Source organism: Jaculus jaculus, chromosome 16 (assembly GCF_020740685.1).
Source record: "Jaculus jaculus isolate mJacJac1 chromosome 16, mJacJac1.mat.Y.cur, whole genome shotgun sequence".
Taxonomy (NCBI): Eukaryota; Metazoa; Chordata; class Mammalia; order Rodentia; family Dipodidae; genus Jaculus; species Jaculus jaculus.
This window is the reverse complement of record NC_059117.1, coordinates 57,903,463-57,924,197: the sequence shown is the minus strand read 5'-3', so window position 1 is coordinate 57,924,197 and position 20,735 is coordinate 57,903,463. Positions and strand designations below refer to the sequence as shown.

The 20,735-nt window shown below is 39.3% G+C and overlaps 1 protein-coding gene across 7 annotated transcripts in view; it reads right to left on the bottom strand.

Annotated features, from left to right (window-relative positions):
* Positions 1 to 20,735, bottom strand: part of Ankrd28 (ankyrin repeat domain 28) — a 168,740-nt gene that overhangs the window by 82,532 nt on the left and 65,473 nt on the right. For 4 of the 7 annotated variants that reach the window (XM_045135531.1, XM_045135530.1, XM_045135532.1 and 1 more), the window contains one exon: positions 17,026 to 17,109. In XM_045135531.1, coding sequence (XP_044991466.1) covers positions 17,026 to 17,109 — 84 coding nt within the window. Of the gene's footprint in view, positions 1 to 17,025; positions 17,110 to 18,097; positions 19,581 to 20,735 lie in introns of those variants that run through there. The other 3 variants (XM_045135536.1, XM_045135529.1, XM_045135534.1) reach the window with 3 other exon arrangements.

Sequence of the window (20,735 nt, the reverse complement as noted above, 5' to 3'; positions counted from 1 at the left end):
GTGTTGTGGCGCACACCTTTAATCCCAGCACTCAGGAGGCAGAGGTAGGTGGATCACCATGAGTTTGAGGCCACCCTGAGAATACAGAGTGAATTCCAGGTCAGCCTGGGCTATAGTGAGACCCTACCTCAAAAAAACAAAAACAACAACAACAACAAATAAATGAGTTAGAAAACATAGTCCTTGTCTCTCCAACCACAGTAAACATGTACCAAAGGTTTATATTCTAATATATGCCCAGGAAACAGAATGGACTGCAGAGAAGTCACTTAAATAGTTGTTGAAAAGCTAATATAGAAAAACCTAGCTAAAATGTGACAACAGATGCAATGGTGGCATGTTTGTTATGGACAAAATCAACTGCTTGCTGATTAGATTTGAGGCCCCTGGGAGGGAATTCATTCATGCCTGGCACTGAAAAATCTAATCAAAAGTGTATAGCTGGGCAAGTCCTACGCTCTAGGGGGGGAAGGCTACTAGCATTGTCTGGCTAAACTGATATATTATGCCCACGAAACTGCCCTTTACGTTCTTGTTTTTATGCTCAAATATTAATGCTACACTCACTTTTGATCAGAGAGGCTACTTTGTTATAGATGACTGTGAGTACTGGGAAGACTCAAAACTTGTGTGAAGAAGTAGATAGTTGAGTGTTTAGCACTGAGTGAGTCATCTCTATCACACCCTGGAAGGCTCAGAGACTACTGCAGAAAGGTGGCAGAAAGAATGTAAGAGCCAAAGGGAGGGAAGGAGTGTTTTGTAATCCTGTCATCCAGACTCAAAGGGGTGGCTGCATCCATGACCTCACAGTGGCTGATGTTATCTACACAAAACCTGTATAATAAATAGGAAGGAAAAAAGTGGTGACATCAAAATAGAAGAGAAAGTAATTTTAAAAAAGAAAGGAAACTGGGCATAATGGCATACGCCTTTAATCTCAACACTCAGGAAGCAGAAGTAGGAAGATCATTGTGAGTTCGAGGTCAGCTTAGGACTTCCTAATGAAATCTAGTAAGACTGGGCTAGCAAGACACTACCTGGATTAATTAAAAAAAAGGAAGGAAGGAAGAGCCAGAAAGGAGGAAGAACGCAGGAGGAGGAAAAGACTTAAGGGGATGTTACTATATGTATGTTAAATGTAAGAACAAATTACTGGGGGTAGAAAGGCCTAAGTGAGGTCAGGGGAAGAGACTGAGTAAAGGAAAGGTGAGGGGAGGGTTAATCAAATTCTAAGAGGGTATAAATAAGACATATGGAAATCTACTCTTCAGGACAATGGTATACCCAGAAGCCATAAATTGTCATTAGAAAATTTTCAGTGTCAGGGGTGGGATACCTTCCAGTGAGTTGTTGGCCAGGGAAGTCCTTGATACCCCCAAAATGTTACAGGCCATTGCCAAGGCTCTTGGTTTCCCATCAGGAACAGATGGTAAGACCCTACTGCTCAAGACTCCACATGCTTGAGCTGCAAGGTCACTGAGAAATCCTGCTGGAACTGAGCTGAAAACTTCCTCCGTATAGACTAGCTGACATTAAGTTAGAAAAAGCTATGCTGCATGCAGCTCCATGGGAGAGAAAGAGAAGTCATCAGTGGAGGTGAACAACCGTGGACAGTACAAGCCTTAAGTTTGGCCAGCCAGGCCAAATGAGCCAACAGTTGCAATAGTGACATGTCTGTTATGGGGAAAACCAACTGTTCTCTAATTGGACTAGAGGCCAGCTCCACGGGAGGGAATACATGTCTGATACTAAAAACCTGTGACAGGGGAAGACATTAATCCTAGAGATGTAATGTCTGCTGGTATCTGGGTAAATGTATATACTTTTGGTTAGAGAAGCTTCTGTTTTCAGATGGTGGTGACACTGAGATGATTCAGAAGGCACCACAGAGCTGAGAAGAAGTGACAGAGAAGTGCCAACAACAATCTCACTTTGTGGTAGACCATGCAACCTATACCACCAAATTTCCATCCCAGATGGCCACTGATTCAAAAGCAGCATTACTGCTATGGAGGTAACCAATCACATTCTGATTAGACTTGAGGCCTACTCCACTGCACAGGGCAAAGTGGGGATACATTTCTGGTACTCTAAAGTGGTCAAAATTCTGTGACTGTGCAAGATGTAGGCCTTGATAGGAAGATACTTATGTTGTTTGCTAAATGAATATGCTGTGTCTGTCAAATTGCCTTGTAAATAATTATATTTATGCCCAAAGATTTGGATTTTCAGCTTTAGTCAGAGAAGCTTATTTTGGCAGGAGCAGGTTGTTGCTATAGAGATTCACAATTGATCAAAATGCTAGAACAAGTGACAGTTGAATTTTCAGGCCACAATGGGGCATTTATATCACTCTTTCCAAAGCAGATGGGGAACAGTGTTTAAGAGAGAACATGTGACATCTGAGTTTCTCAGTTTGGGTTACATTACTCAGTATGATCATTTCCAACTCCTTTCATTTTTTATAAATTTCATTTTTCTTTATAGCCTAATATAAGTCTATTGTGTATATTCACCACACTTTCATAATCTATTCATCAGTTCATAAGCATCTAGGCTGATTCCATTTCTTAGTTATTGTAAATAAAGTACCAACAAGGCTGGAGGGATGGCTAGGGGTTAAGGCGCTTGCCTGTGAAGCCATGGGGCCCAGATTCAATTCCCCAGTAAGCCAGATGCACAAGGTGGCACATGTGTCTGGAGTGCATCTGCTGTGGCTGGAGGCTCTGGTGCACCCATTCTCTTTCTCTAGCTCAACTAAAAATAAATAATTAAAAAATATATTTTTAAAAGCACCAATAAATATGGCTGAACAAGTATCTCTGAAGCAAAGGGCTAGAGTAAAGTCTTTAGGGGACATGCCTGAAAGGGTCTAAAGCATAGAAGAGCAAGAGGATGTGAAGTGTGGTAGTTTGAATGTATGTCTCCCATAGACTCAGGTGTTTAATTATTAAAGTTTATAACTTGGGTCTCCATTTGCTTAGCTGGGAAAAAAGCACCAGAGAGAGGAGTGAAATACCTTCCATTCCCTAAACTCTCCACTGGCAAGGCTAAAAGCTCAGTTGGTCTCCTTATGGGGAAAAAGAAAGCTAGAGGATTCCAAAGTCCCAACTGTCCCTGCAGATGACTACATAGTGGACTTCTGTAGCTCTCACAGCCCAACAGTTTGAGAGGAGGTTTCCTGGTGTTTATATGACAACATTACCACAGAGTAGGAGCCCCTGAGATATATCCCCTACCCACCATGATTTAAAGTCCATAGGTTGGTGGCATCTTCAAACTGGACCCATTCCTTTTCTAGATGCCAGTACCCATGGTGTGTCTTCATCCTGAAGACCATCCTTATTCCACCACACACTTTCATGGGTGGCTGCACCACCACAATCTCAGCTTCCAAACCTCAGGCACAGGAGAAATGCTGAGGCACCACCACATTCACACATATGGGTAGCCCAGGCCACTGACACACATGCAGGCACTGATGAGAATAGCAACAGCTGAGGGACTTCAATCAGCCACACTGAGCCAGGAAGAACCAAGCTTCTGAAAGACTGGCTTCTACAAGCTTTCATACTACATTCAACAGAAAGAAGAGCATCCATAAGCTTCCACATTATACTCAATGGGAAGATGGGAGCCCACTCACAGGGAGAAAACCTCTCCCTACAGGAGGAACAAATTCCATAAAACAAAAAGCTGTTAACTGCACTAAGTGCACACAAATCAATGGAGGGCCACCAGAAACAGAAAAAAAAAAAAAAAAAGCAATACCTCCAAGGAACATTATTTCCTAGTATCTAACCCCAAATAAAAGTAATTTACAAAACGTCTAAAAAGGAATTCAAAATAATTATCTTATGCAAGCTTAACAGGACATAAGAGGCGACAATTCAAAGAAATCACAAAAATAATTCATGATTTGAATGAAAAAAAATTCAACAAAGCGCTCATAAAAAAGAAGCAGAAATCTTGTAGTGGAAGAATTCAGTGAGTGAAATAAGTCAATTAAGAGTCTCAGCAACAGAATAGGTCAAGCAGAAAAAAATTTCTGAAATTCTTTTGTAAACTAGCCCAGTATTTGGTGGGGGGTGCATTATAGGAGTGTGAGGGAAAAGAAACTGAGCATGTGGTACAAGCCCACAGCCCAAGCCCCTGGGGAGTAGAGGCAGGAGGATCAAGAGTTTTTGGTCAGGCTGGAGAGATGGTTTAGCTGTTAAGGTGTTTGCCTGCAAAGCCAAAGGATCCTGGTTCAACTCTCCAGACCCAAGTGAGCCAGATGCACAAAGGGGCGCACGCATCTGGAGTTCATTTGCAGTGGCTGGAGGCCCTGGGGTGTCCATTCTTTCTATTTCTCTCTCAAATAAATAAATAAAATATATATTTTTAAAAAGTTCTGGGCCACTCTCAGCTACAAAGCCAGATGATAGACAATCTGTCTCAAAAAAAAAAAAAAAAATCTAAACCAAACACAAATAAAACCAAACAACACACCCAAACAGACACACACAGAAAACATATCAAATGAATTAACACCTAAAACTTCTTTTTTTATTGGTTTGGTTTTTGGTTTTTCAAGGCAGGGTCTCACTCTAGCCCAGGCTGACTCTGAACTCATAGTGATCCTCCTACCTCACCCTTCCAAGAGGGGGAGGACCCACATGTGGCCAAACACCTAAAAATTTACTAATAAAGCCAAAAACTTCAGGATCAAAAGAGAAATGTTCTCTTCCTTAAACTAAGCAAACAGGGAAGAATTGATTACTAGGCAGGAGGTCTAAATCTAGAAGTGAAAGGACGATAATAACTACTGGCATGAAAGAATTCAAGACGATGCAACTCTATAAGCATCTAAAAAAGTGTTCTATGTCACTAGTCATCAGGGAAGTGTAGATTAAAACTACACTGAGGTTCCATCTCACTCCTGTCAGATTGGCTGCCATCATGAAAACAAATGATCATAAATGTTGGCGGGGATGTGGAAAAAGAGGAACCCTTCTACACTACTGGTGGGAATGCAATCTGGTCCAGCCATTGTGGAAATCAGTGTGGAAGTTCTTAAAACAGCTAAAGATTGATCTACCATATGACCCAGCTATAGCACTCCTAGGTATATATCCGAAGGACTCATCTCATTTCCTTAGAAGTACGTGCTCAACCATGTTTATTGCTGCTCAATTTATAATAGCTGGGAAATGGCACCAGCCTAGATGTCCCTCAACTGATGAGTGGATAATGAAGATGTGGCACATTTATACAATGGAGTTCTACTCAGAGGTAAAGAAAAATGAAGTTATGAAATTTGCAGAAAAATGGATGGATCTGGAAAGGATTATACTAAGTGAGGTAACCCAGGCCCAGAAAGCCAAGTGCCACATGTTCTCCCTCATACGTGGATCCTAGCTACAGATGATTGGGCTTCTGAGTGACAAGGAAAAGACTTAGTAGCAGTGGCCAGTAAGTTGAAAAGGAGATATAAAGGGAAAAGAAAGGAAGGGAGGGGTGTACTTAATAGGTTGGTGTTGTATATATGTAATTACAATGATCAAGATGGGGAGGTAATATGATGGAGAATGGAACTTCAAAGAGGAAAGTGGGGGGGGGGAGGATATTACCATGGGATATTTTTTATAATCATGGAAAATGTTAATAAAATTGTGAAAAGATTAAAAAATAAATAAGTAAATAAAATAAAGACTATGCAACTCATGCATGCATATGAAAATGAGAACAGATCAAACCTTATCATTACAGAAAAACAGGAAATCCTGAAGGTGAACAGCAAGAATAAAAAAACAACAAGAATACAGCAAAACAAAAGCAGGGTGTTAATTGTCAGCAAGAACCATGAACAAAACCAATTCAATTCCCCAGTTTTTTTTTATTTTTTTGGTTTCTCGAGGTCTGTAGCCTAGGCTGAGCTAGAATTCACTAATGTAGTCTCAGAGTGTCCTCAAACTCACGGCAATCCTCCAACCTCTGCCTCCTGAGTGCTGAGAAGGCATGCACCACCACGCTTGGCCATTTCCCCAATTTTGAGACACATGAACAGAACAGATTAAAAGCAAAATCCACCTATATGCTCCCTGTAAAAAACAAAACAAAACAAAACAAAACAAAACAAAACAAAACCCACCTCACTTCATCAATAAAGTCATGTACAGTAAAATTATTAAGTGAAGTGGACAGCAAGCAAGGAAAACAGCAATCTTTGGTCTCTGCATACATGTGATGCTCTTGTACAACTCATACATGCAAACACACACAGACACATGTATGGACAGATGCACGCACACATGCGTGCACGTGCACACACACACAAATGATCCTGGCCAGGCATGGTGGCACATGCCTTTAATCCCAGCACTCGGGAGGCAGAGGTAGGAGGATTGCTGTGAGTTCAAGGCCACCCTGAGACTACATAGTAAATTCCAGGTCAGCTTGAGCTAGAGCAAGACCCTGCCTTAAAAAAAAAAAAAATCCTGAATAGCCAAAGCCTTCTTAAACAAAGTAAATGAGTAGTTATCACAGTGTCTGTCTTCAAAGCTTACAGTACCCAAAAGGGCATGATACTGGCATAAAATCAGATACATCAACCAACAGAACAGACTAGAGAACCCTAATAAAAATTCACATGCTTATAGCCAACTGTAAATGCATCAAAAATCAAACTGAAGGGTAATCTTGTTATCAAACAGTGCTGGGGAAAATATGCATAAGAATGAAACTGGGCACCTGTCTCTCATCATATAGACAGGCAACTAAAAATGTATCAAGAACATATGCAAGACATGGTGCTGCTAGACTTCTTGAAAGCACTTTAAGACTGTTCCTGGCAGCTGTTTTTTTGTTGGGGAGGGGTGGTTGTTGTTTAGATATGGCAAAACCTGATAGGATTATGGGATTATACTAAACCAAAAAGTTCTTGCATAGCAAAGAGAATGACCTACAGAGAAACATCTGAAAATTACTCATCTGAGAAGGGATTAGTATCAACAATATGTAACAACAAATTCTCATCATCATCTAAGTTAAAAATGGTCAAAAGATCTGAACAGACATTCCTCAAAAGGAGATACATAAATAGCCAAAAAGCTTATAAAGAAACACTCACCTAATCATCAGAGAAACACAAATTAAATTCACAGTGAGGTATCCTCTCACCCAAATCAGAACGGCTATTATCAAAAAGTTTAGAAAAGGGGTGAATAAGGCAAAAGGTAAGACCCCATTGCTGAGGACAGCATATGCTGCTGACACACAGCATGGAGAGGTCTCTGGCTAGAATCTGGAAGAAAGTCAGTCCTCAGACAGCCTATATGAGCTACTGGGGGAAAGTGGCCAACAATGGTCTGAGCAACCAGAGGTCTAAGCTACTCCGAAGCAAACACTCTGACAGAATGTACATGCCAGTGCAATAGTGGCACATAGCCTCAGTGGGTAACCAGTAACTTTCTGACTGGCTAAGTAATCCGCAAAGTATAAAGGACCCCACATCTGGAATTGGGAACCAGATCAGAATCCTATAGAGACAAAGATTGTGCTGGCCAGTGTCAAGCTCTCTTTAGTCTTTGGCTAAAAGAGGGGTTACACACATCAAATTTTCCCTAAATTAATGATGCTTATCCCATTTAAACTATGCTGACTTCACTCTCCATTGGAGAATCTGTTCTTTTTTAGAAGGTACCAAGACTGGAGGTGATAAACGTCCCCGTGCACTTCAACCAAACTACAGCTGAAACCACAGAGAAACTGGAGACGAGCATGAGAGCTGCTTCCATGCTGAATCTGATAGTCAGTGCCAGGGTAAAGGAGCCAGACCCTGAGGATACCCAACACCTACCAAAGCAAAGATCCAGAGGTTCCTAAAAACTCATCACTGAAGCAGACTTAAAACTCACCTACCATGGCTCAGGGAATTTTGCAGAAGAAGGGGCAGCAAGATTGTAAGAGCCACAGGTTGAGACATCATGCCCAGAGGCATCCCCCACCAAAATAACTGACTGCTGTTCCCACAACACATAAACTACAACCCCATAGGGAATACCTGCAACCCCACTGAGAAGCATCCGCAAGGATGTGGGGAAAGAGGGTACCAACACATGATGTATCCATATAAAATATGTTAATAATAATAATAAATAAAGATTTAATAAAATTAGTAACATAAAACAATAAATAAAACTATGCTGGTGAAATAAAACAGACAGAAAGTTGAAAAATAATCAATGCTGGCAGAGATGTAGAGAAGGGTAACACTGACACATTGTTGATAGGAATGTAATCTGTGGAGTCGTTACCGGAAATTACAGAAATTCTTCAAAAATAACTAGACATACATCATATTATCCAGCAATCCCACTACTGGGGAATATTGTCAAAAAAAAGGAAGTATGTCAATCAAAAGCCACATGCACTCACTCCCCCATGCTGACTGCGGCACTGGACAACAGAGTAAAGAAATAAACTGGGCATTTGTGACAGTGCATGTCTGCAATCCCAGCCAGTGCTCTGCAGGCAGAGGCAGGAAGATTAGGAATTCAATTCAATCCTATCCGCAGTCACATATCAAGTTTGAGGTCAGCTTGGGCTAAAAGAAACCTGGTCTCAAAGCCCCAAAACAAAGATAGGGAATGATTCTACGTGGTCATTAGTGGATAAATGGATACAGAAAGTGTGCTATATATACACAATGGACTGCTCTTCACACACAGTAAAAAATGAAGCCTTACTATTTGTTGCAATATGAATGGAACTGCAAGGAATAAATAAGCAAGGAATAAGGACAAATGTTGCATGTCCTCACTTGAATGTGGAAACTAAAAATAAGGATCTCATAGAAAAATAACTCCATCCATGGTGAAGAGAGGGTAGATGCCTGGTGGGCAGAGAGAGGGCGGTAACAGACAGGGTGCATTTAGACAGAAGGAATAACCTCTAATGCTCTAGAGTAGGGTAAATACAATTGACAGTTATTAACGATAGATAGTAGAGGGCAAGAGAGAGGGCTCAGCACTCAAGCACTTGCTTGCAAAGTCTGCTTTCTCAATGCACCAATTTCTGGATTAAAAAGCTTGATGACCTCTTTTTGGATTTTAAATATCTAAAAATCACAGTATCTGCAAACCATAATAAAATGAGAAAAGTATGTACTATGTGAAGTGATTCTTTGTTATGTTATTAAATTAAAAAAAAGTTAACAAGACTGATGTGTAACCCGATTGGCTTATAAGGTCAATGAAAAGGCCACTTTACTTAGCAAATTTAAACTCAAATTCCTTTTTGTTGTAAGATAAGGTCTCACTCTGTAGCCTAGGCTAGCCTTGAACTCATGGCATTTCTCCTGCCTCAGCCTTGTGAGTGCTAGGATTACAGGTGTTAGCTACTACACCAGACTTAAGATCAAATTGTTAATTGGTAATGGAAGGTGCTATAAACTTACAGACAGGCTAGGATTGAGGTCACAATCCCCATCTCTGTCTTCTAAGTACTAGGATTACAGGGGTACACTGCCATGTCTATCCAGCTATTCTATACTTTAGGATTTAAGGTCACAGAGAAATGAGTCTTAAGAAGCCTAGAAATATAAGTTTTTACAGTTGAGCATTACCTTTGGATTCTGGTGCTAAAAGTGACCCTCTAAAAGATATAAATGTTATGAGAACATATATATTAGTCTGGAGAAGCAAACTTTTCTTATTATGGCTGAGTTGGCCCACTGTATGGATATACTATATTTCATCCACTCAGTTAATACACATTTTTTTATTTACACTTTTTGCCTATTGTCAATGACACGGCTATGAACATTTCTACATAGTATGTTTTTATGTGAGTATAAGTTTACACTTCTCTATCATACAGGCTCAGGAATGAAAAGGTTGACCAGTATTTAACTCAGTATTTACAATTCTAAGGAACCACCATTCTTTCTTTCTTTGTTTTTTAAATAGAACTGTTAAATCCAATTTTTTTTCATTTATTTATTTGAGAGTGACAGAGAGATAAAGAGGCAGATAGAGAGAGAGAATGGGCGTACCAGGGCCTCCAGGCACTGCAAAGAAACTCCATAAGCATGTACTCTCTTGTGCATCTGGCTAACATGGGTCCTGGGGAATTGAGCCTCAAACCCGGGGTCCTTAGGCTTCATAGGCAAGCGCTTAACCACTAAGCCATCTCTCCAGCCCTGTTTTTTTTTTTTTTTTTTTTTGTTTTTGTTTTTTGAGGTAGGGTTGAGCTGGAATTCATTATGTAGTCTCAGGGTGGTCTCAAACTCATGGTGATTCTATCTTTTACAGCAACTTTTCAGCAGCAGTGTATAGAAGCTCCCAATTTCTCCAAATACTCAACACCATGTGTTGCTGTTTGCTTTAAAAATTATATCCCTCCCAGTATGTGTGAAGTAGTGTCTCAAGTGTGTGTGTCTGACCATTCTCTAAAGGTTCACCATGCTCAACCACTAAGTATCTTTCCTTTGGAGGCAAGCCTACTCAGATCCTTTGTCATTAAGATACAAGAAAAACAAACCAAGTTTGTCTTATGTCTGTGACCAATATGCTACACTAAGTTTCCTCATCACTACTACTAAACAAGCAATCGGTTATGCAGTAGGTTCTCCGATGTACTTCAGTTGGGTGACCTCTAATTCAATTCAGTTCTGATACTCCCTACCTGGAGATGATGTCAGATGTCATAGTTCAAGGGTTGTAATTATAACATTCAACTCTGTAATACAAGAGGAAGACTCTAGCTGGTCAAGGAAGCTCTAATGCTAAGAACTTCTGCTGAATGACTTCTCCAGAAGTTAAAAGTTCCTGAGTACCCAAGAGCAAGAAGGTATTAATACAGTCTTTCCAAAATTTACGTGTTGCCAATGTGAGCGAGATCCCAGGGGCAAATTGGCTAACTAGACTAAATTGGTGAGCCCTAGGTTCTAGTGAGAGACCCTGCCTTAGTAAATAAGGTCGGAGATCAACTGAAGGAGACAACCTGCATGTCCACGTGCACCCACACTTATACTTACATATGTATACCACACATGTACATAAAAAAGTTCTCATGAGAACAACTCCTATATGACTAGGATTACAGTCTTATAAACAGGACATCTACTTCCTCTCATATTAAGATACAGCATTCCTTCCTTCCAGAAGATACAGTTCTCACAGGACAAGTGACCCTTGGGGCACCTTGATTTTGGGCTTGTCACTCTTGAACAGTGACAAATACATTTCTTCTCTTTGTAAATAACCCAGTCTAACTACTAGGCCAGAACTGACAGGTAAAGATATGGACAGAAAACTCAGCAAGACATAAGGACAGCTGGACTTTGATGAGATGTCTGGCACATGCAAGGGAACAAATCAACTCAGAGCATCAGTTTTGCTTCACTGTGACATGATTGTTTACTTGATCACTAAGATCTTTCCCATGTTAACTATCCTGCACACTGGAAGGAAGGTCTTGGGACAAATTCTGCATTCTTGATTTTGAGATAGGATCTCACTCTAGCTCAGGCTGACCTGGAATTCACTATGTAGTCTCAGGGTAGCCTCAAATTCATGGCAATCCTCTTACCTTTGCTTCCCAAGTGCTGGGATTAAAGGCATGTGCCACCACCCCTGCCTTTGCATAGGCATTTTAGAATGTTACTAATTAATGTTGGATTCTAGACCTCACTCCATAATTAAATACTACTGTAAAATCCAGTATCCAGAAAGTTTATGTTTAATTTTTCATCCTCCAAATTTATAAGTAATCAGATACTCCTAATTAAGGCTTATTTTTATGGGGGGGAGGACAGAAAACTACTTATCAGTAACAGATCCAGAGAAAGTCAGAATGACATCAGCAAGAAGACAGAGTATCAGTTCCCTAGTTCCAGTTCTCCCTCAGAGAAACCCAACTGTAACTCAACACAAAGGCCTCATTGCTTCTGGAGAACACAAAGCTGATAAGCACAAACAGGAGATAAGAGTAAAGAAAGGGCTACTACTTGCAACAAGCAAGGAGAGCACTGGAGATAGCTCCCAGCACAGTGTCTTCTGCACAAAGAAAGCAGGAATTGCTGGGGAAGGCAACTCAGTGGTAGAGTGCTTGTCTGTCATGCATAGGGCTTTCTACCTTCAGTCTCTAGTACAAGAGAGGAAATGGAAAGGGAAAAGGAAAGGGAAAGATAGAAAGAGGAAGGAAAGGAGAGGAAGGGGTAGGGGGCTTTGTGTAGGATTTTAACTTAGCTGGTGTAGGGGTCTATACTTGTAATCCCAGTCCTTCTCAGACTGAGGCTGGAAGACCAAGAATTCAAAGACAGCCTGGCCTACATAGTGTGTCTGAACCTAGCCTGGGGGCTAATGTGAGAACCTGTGTTAAAAAAAAAAAAAAAGAACCAGCCTAGATGTCCCTCAACAGATGAGTGGATAATGAAGATGTGGTACATTTATACAATGGAGTTCTACTCAGCGGTAAAGAAAAATGAAGTTATGAAATTTGCAGAAAAATGGATGGACCTGGAAAGTATTATACTAAGTGAGGTAACCCAGGCCCAGAAAGCCAAACGCCACATGTTCTCCCTCATATGGGGATCCTAGCTACAGATGACTGGGCTTCTGTGTGAGAATGAAAATACTTAGTAGCAGAGGCCAGTAAGTTGAAAAGGAGACATAAAGGGTGGAGAAAGGAAGGGAGGAGGATACTTAATAGGTTGATATTGTATATATGTAATTACAATGATTGTAATGGGGAGGTAATATGATTGAGAATGGAATTTCAAACGGGAAAGTGTGGGGGTGGGGAGGGAGGGAATTACCATGGGATATATTTTATAATCATGGAAAATGTTAATAAAAATTAAAAAAAAATAAATAAATAAGTAAATAAGTAAATAAATAAATAAATCTCTTAAAAAAAAGTGGTTTCTTTTACTGGGAAAACTTATACATAGTCATATAGAAAAGACTCACTATGTGTAGAGTCATTCCTGAGCATGCAGAGTTACCAGTCATGATTTGCACATTCAAAACAAGACAAATAATCACCCTGGGAGAAGAATTTAGTATAATTAATAAGTAAAGTTCAGGTCACATGGGTGATTTTGGCAGCTCTTGTACCTGCCTAGCAGTAGCTAAGACAAATAATGACTATTCACAACTTGCACCTCTGTAAATATTCCAGAAAAGTCCCACGGGACAGATGAGACTGTGGGAAGACACTGAGAACAACCATGTGAGCAGGCTGAGAAAGTTCTACTCTGCTGCATCCCTTCACCCAAAGGTGCTACTGGCCTCTTGTGATGGGAAAACAAAGCTGGAGGTGAATGTGCATCACTTTATCACTGGAGGCTTCTATGCAGAAGACCTGCTTTTAAATTAGTCCATAGGAGAGGATGAACCCATCAAGGGGCAGATCATCCGAGATAGTTACAAAGGAGGTTGGTGGGGTTACAGCAAGCAGCATAAGGATCTTGGTGGTGGCTGTGCATCCTGACCACCACAGGTATGCCGTCAGAAAGACTAGTCAACAGTATCACCTTGAGCAGAAATAAAACTCTCCTCCTTGGAAACTGAGTTATCTCAGATACTTGGTAAAGTAATGGTAAATTGACCAACAAAAATAAAATTATTCAGTACAAAAATCAAAAAAGAAGGCTAGGGGTGAAACCCTGTGGTAGAACACTGCCTCACATCTGCAAGGCCATGGTTTGATTTCCAATATGGGGGTGGGGACGAAAAAAGTACTGTTATTTGTGACAGAAGATAGCTAAAGGACACTATGTTTAGTGAAATAAAACAGGGAAAGATAAATCCTGAATGATGTCACTTATATGTGGAATACTAAAAGAAGCTGAATTTCAAGATAGAGAAGTAGTTACCCGGGGCTGGGGAGCTCAGCAGGTAATGTGCAAGCACGAGGGTCCTAGTTTGAGATCCAATTTCCACATAAAAGTGTTGGGCACGGTGGCGCACACCTGTGATCCCAGCACTGGGAAGGTAGAGACAGGATTCCTAGAGCTCTCTGGTCAGTCCATCTAGCCAAACTGGTGAGCATCAAGCCACTGAGAAACCTTGTCTTTAAAAAGTTCAACAGTGAAGCCAGGTGTGGTGGCGCACACCTTTAATCCCAACACTTGGGAGGCAGGGGTAGGAGGATCACCATGAGTTCGAGGCCACCCTGAGACTACATAGTGAATTCCAGGTCAGCTGAGCTAGAGTGAGACCCTACCTCGAAAAAATCAAAAAGGTTGACAGTGTTCCAGAGGATGACAAGCAGCTACCAGAGAAGGGTAAGTATTATCAATTGAAATGGAGGAATAGCTGAGCTGTACTGCACAGCTGGATGATTATAAATAGTAATAATATAATCTACAACAATATTTCAAAATAGCTAAGAGTCACCACAAAAATGTTAAGTAAGGTGATGGATATTATCTATCAATCAATCATAACCTGGCTTGATTTAATCATGGCACAATATATACACTTATCAAAACATTAAACTGAAACCCAGAAATTATTTGCAATTAAAATAAGTAAAAATTTTTAAAAGCAGATGTGATGCCACCTGTAACTGCTGAGCATAATGCAGTGCCCAGTTATTTCTTGCCTAAGGAGGAAGCTCAGAGACCGACCCAAGAACCACCTTGGTCTGGGTTAAACTGTTAAACAAGCACTTGCTAGCAAGCTTAAGGCCCTGGGTTTGATCTACAACACTATAAAATACAAACAAAAAGCATTAGGCCTCTATTTAGACTGTCAAAAAAAAGTCCTTGATTTCCAGTGGTATCTTTCTACAGAAGGAACAATTTTGTCCTCATAAAAAATTAATTTGAATGATATGAATATATAGTTTTCAAGTTACTTTTTGTTTAAAACAAGTCATGTATGTTAGTAAGAAAGACAATGTTTAGTGGCCCAGAAAATTCAAAAGATCAAATTTTTACAAAAAATTGCTAGAAGTACACAAAAACTATTTAACAGCTTACAAAAACAACCTGAGCTTATACTCTTCTTAAAACCTTATAAAATAACTTTTAAAAACTTGGCAAATCTGGATTTCAAAAATTATCTCTGACATTATCACTCAGGGAAAAAAAAAAAACTTGTCAGAATCACTCTTAAGAAAGGTCACTGATGTTTCTCATGATGTTGCTGATGCTTAAACTAACAACTGAACTGTTTTTTCAATTTAATGTGTTTTGACTAAACCCAGCTAGAAAACAAGGAAAGCTATAAAGAGTTTTGTAATGATGGAAAATTTGGCCATAATTCAATTATAGCTCAAACTATTTCTCACCAAGAAAAAGTTATTAGCATTATTAAAGTAAAACAAAAACACCAAGAGTTCAGCAAAATTGTTAGCCTGTTTTACTCCTATTCATAAATCTATACCCATATATTTGTTTTCTGACCTAAAAAAAGTAAGTTGGCTAAGAGACCCTAATTAGGTAAAGTGAACAAGCAGTCCACTTAAAATAAATAAATCCTCAGGTGCATATTTCTACTACTAAACATAAACTAAGAAGCAATCATTTAGGGAAAGTTTAAGGAAAAGATGTCATGGTAGTATACTGATCAATGTCCAATGGGGAAATTAACCATTTTAGACAATAATTCAAATCTATTTAGATAATCTAAAACTTAAAGACACAATGAACATTAATTGGTCACAGTCACGCAGGAATGAAAGAGAGAGAGAGAGTCCTACATGCACTTGCTGAGGAGGTTTCCTCACAACCACAAGCATTTCTAGAATATTTGTTTTGGTGATGCTACAATAGGTTAATGAATCACATAACTTTTCTCCCCTTTCTTAACTTAGAGGTATGTCTGTTTCCAGTAAAAAAAAATTTGTATACTGATGAACTGTCTTATTAAATTATGTGCTTTTAGCCACAATTTAGTGAGCTAAAATTTTATTTAGTTTGAGACCAGCCTTGGTTACATAGCAAGACCCTGTTTCAAAACAGATAAACAAAAACTACTGGCCACTGTATCTTTAACTTCAAGAAATTTTCAAACTCATCAGTAAATTAACCAAGTGTCTGCGCATACCTATGTAAATCGATATCTATATATTTACAGATAAATAAACATACATGCACACACAAACATATTCATGAAAATAGAAGAAGGGTTATTTTGGGAAGAGGGAAGGACTGGAGAAGGTAATGGAAAAGTGAGTATGGCCAATTTGAACAAAAATGCCATGAATGAAATGAATTCTTTGTAAAACTCTTATCATCATCATCATTTACAGAAAGCAGATCTGATTTCATTATCAAGTCAGATACATTATAGAATGAGCAGATTGCAAGGAACCTTCATTTAAAATATACAGGGTGAAATCTCGTGTCTGCACTTTCCTTTCAAATGTGGGTCAACAAAAGAATATGCACAAACACATACATACAATCTGTGTGTGCGTGTGAGGGGGGGGAGAGAGAGAGAAAGAGGGAGGGAGGGAGGGAAGACCACAAGAACATGAGCATAGCAAAATGTTCTCAATGCTAACCAAAGTAAAGGACATATTGGTGCTGACACTATTTTTTTTCGCATTCTTGTATCCCAAAATTTTCAAGGTAAAAGGTTAAAAGAACAAAAGACCCTTGGTGGATTTTAGTAGTCAGGTACATTTAGATATTACCCAAAATATATGCCCAATGCACCCCTTTTTTTGTTCCAAGACTCTTCTCATTAAAAATGTTACAGAATTATGCCATCATTTAAACAAAAAAAATAAAAATAAAAACCATAATCTCAGGCTAGGGAGATGGCTAGCAGTTAAGGTACTTGCCTGCAAAGCCTAAGGACTCAGGTTCAATACCCCAGTACCCATGTAAAGCCAGATGAATAAGGTGGTACATGGGTCTGGGGTTCTTTGCAGCGGTTAGAGGCCCTGCTACACCCATCCCCCACCCACCTTTCCCTCCCTCCCCCCCTCTCTGCTTGCAAGTAAATAAAATATTAAAAAATCATAATCGTAGAAAAAGTTTTTAAAGTATGTTTAAAGGCTGGTATCAGTGAATTGTTTTACCTGAAAGTTAACATCTTCCTTCTTAAATATTAGTGCTCGAACTTCATCAGGATCTCCATTAAATATAGCTTGCACCAATGATGGCTAAAATGCAAAGCAATAAAACATCAGTCATATCATGTAACTCCCAAAAGATTGCCACATAATTTTTAAATACAGAATTTTTCTCCCCTCAGAAATAATAATTATTTGACATAAATCAGGCACATGAAGCCAAATCACATCAAAGTATAAGGTTCATCCTTGGAGAGTGAAAAAAGAGGCCTAAATTTTTTTTTTTTTTTCAGAAAATGTGTTTACTAGGAAGTTGACCAAAATTAAGTAGTGTAATAAACACAGTTGGGTTTTATTTCTTATTAGTAAAAGCACTTTGTTTATACATGATTAAAAAAGAAAGACTTTCAGATACAATTCTGATGTCTGTAACCTACTTGTGGAACAGACCCTGTCAAACAAGCAATTCTCAGCCTACAACGAGGGCCCTGAAAAAAACAAACTTTTGAAAAGGCCTATTTACAGCATGAAAATTACATATATAGATAGCATTAAAAGTATGTAAATCCCACAATTAAAATAACTATTCAAAGACCAGACTACTGTACATCTGAGTAACACAAAAAGACAAACATATGCCTGTCTAAATATAATTTCCTAATCAACAACATAGCCTCCATAAGGTATCATATGATACTAGTCAAATAAGGAGCCCGTTGACCACACCATTAAAAGTAAAAGGAAGTAGTTTTTCTGTTTTATATAAAGTCCTGTATATAAACACAAAATTCTTTACAAAAAGGATAAAATATACAAAGTTCCTGATTCTTGTCATATCAGTTCTAAGACCAAATGAATTTTAAGTCCTCATAAAGAGATTAACAGATAATAAAGTCTAAAAATGTCACCATTTGAAAAAATCAGAAATGTGTTCATTTTATATACAATTATATCATATTTACACAAGTATTACTTTGAGGTTTTAATGAAATTTGGTAGAAACTCAAATTTATTCTTAAAAAATAAAATTTACATTTCTAGCTCTATAAAATATAGCAAACAAACTCTCATAGCTTACCAATACATTTCCAGAAGGTGGAGAATGTAGGGACTTATTTTCCTGTGGCAAGTTAGAAATGAATGTAGGAGAATCATCTTCTACCTCCTCCAAAACAACAATACACACTCGACTCATTCGCTCTTTTAAAGCATTAAATCCCAAGCTACGTGGTAAAAGTCACAGTTGGAAGAGCACAAGTCGTTTTTCCTCCTCTTCTGCACAACACTTAAAAACATTCTCTGAACAGCACAGCTGGTTTTATCAAGTTATCAAATATTATCAGAGAAACTAAAGTTACAAAATTATGATATACTTGTAGCTTCCTAAAAACAAAATTCTATTCTTTTGTGCTATGTTACTGCAATATATATTTTTTAGAAGTTTGACTCAATGTGTCAATAATTAAAACTGAGTCCAGAACAAGCTTATTTAAAAATACTTTTCCTTTACCAACAGTTTTGTTGTGCTCTCAAATTTACTTGCACAAAACGATCATTGTTTTGGGTGCCACACCACCACACGATAAAGAATGAACTCAGAAACAACTGCTGTGCAAAGAGATGGTCACAGCCACACGCACTCCTGCCTGCAAGGTCAGTTACCAGGAGGTTCACTTGCTTACAGGTGGAAATAAAAAACAAAATCTCACTATTCTGTTTCCATTTCTAGTTTGTCTTCATTTCTTCAGCTTCACTGATTTAACACAGAATATTATTTAGGAAACAAACAAAGAGATCTGGAGTTCAGCACAGATTCTGAAAATGAAGCCCAGAGATTTGACAATTCTTTCTGTGTTTGGGAATAAAAACCCCTCTGAATTAATAGCAAAGCTGCAGTACATTTACATGTGATGAGTCAGATCACAAAAGACAATAGGACTCTTGGTACTAGAATACGGCTTGCTTAATCCAGATTTCCCATGTAACAGAAGAGACACAGATAGCTTTATTCCCATCAACACAGGCAAGCAAGGCAAAGCTTTCACTTCTCTTTCCATCAGGCAGTTTTGTGAGCTTTAGCAAAAGGGCACAGGCACCACACAGCAATGGTGACAGTGGAGAATCCTAAGAGAACAAGCAGGCTGCAAAGGATCCAGAACTTTGAGCTCAAATTACTATTTCCGAGTTTTCCCGTCAAGGGAAGGAAAAAAGTAGTTTATCGTTCCAGGAATCCCTTTGATCTCCACATGAACACAGCTTCCATTAAGCAGTCTTCATTCAGAGGACAACACAGCACACTGCATCTTCTCTGAGCCAACTACTTTATTCAGTCACCCGCCTTCGTGCCAACAGTTCCCTTCCACGGTGAAAGCAAGCCGCTTCGGTTATCCTTCAGTTGGTTTCAGATGCTTTCCTGTTTCAGATGATCTTGCAAAATGCCCGCTGGTGTCCTCAGGGTGTAGGTCCTTGAAAAACATGTATAGAACCTCAGGGTCGGCCCTGCAGAAGCACTGCAACTGAGCAGCGGTCTCAAGCGCCAAGACTGCAGACCCGCAGGATGAAATGCCTAGTAATGCTCACATGTTACACTTACCAACGAGCTGAGCCACTGCTCAGGATGTAACTTCCTCTAGCAGGGGAAAAAAAATAGTGCATTTGGACAGCCTTCACAATTAGAGGGTTCATGCCAGTTCTGTGACTAATTCAGATCAAACTGAAAATTTCTATAACTGAAAAATGAGTGTGCTTTTAACATTTTCCACTAAAAGCCACAAGGAAATCTGGTGCGCTGCCTCTGCTGACTAACACTGTGTTTAGCAAGTAAACAATTGCAAACAGCTTAAGTGCTTTCGTATGCCACAGTATAGCAAAAGTTAACCCTGTGAGGACAGATGCTATCAGAACATCTGCAGTGGGCTCAGAGCTCTGAAGAGGAAACAAATACTGAGGAGACTGTTATTATTCCATGTTTGTGCCAAGACCTGCTTTTTTTTTTTTTTTTCCAGATAAATGTATTATTTTTTAGGATGCAAAGTAGTTTAAATAAAAGAAATTTAAAGGGCTGGAGAGATGGCTTAGCAGTTAAGCGCTTGCCTATGAAGCCTAAGGACCCTGGTTCGAGGCTCGATTCCCCAGGACCCACGTTAGCCAGATGCACAAGGGGGTGCACGCATCTGGAGTTCGTTTGCAGTGGCTGGAAGCCCTGGTGCGCCCATTCTCTCTCTCTCTCTGTCACTCTCAAATAAATAAAAATAACAAAAAAATTTAAAAAAAGGAAATTTAAGGCTTGCTAATAATTTCTAAGTTGAATTGAGCCAAGTATTCCTACCTCTAAAGTAAGACAATATTAAAACCCCGTAAAAGTAGAAATCCTAACTCTAAATTAATCTTATGAATCATTTCAATGTTCACTGAAGAAATCAAACAATCCTTGTTTCCTAGGTGGACATACAAGAAAGACTCAAAACCACTGACTGAAAACAGCTACATAAAACAGCTGCTCAAAGTTCTTGTCCTGCACGTGTGACATGGCTATGGTAGGGGAGGGGAGGGGAGAGAGGGGGGGCAGGGAACCAAAAGCTTTTTTTAAAACTCCATAATAAAACCTGATTCTTTGTATGCTAATTAAAAGAATTAAAAAAAATCTCAAGCTGGAGAGATGGCTTAGCAGTTAAGCGCTTGCCTGTGAAGCCTAAGGACCCCAGTTCGAGGCTCGG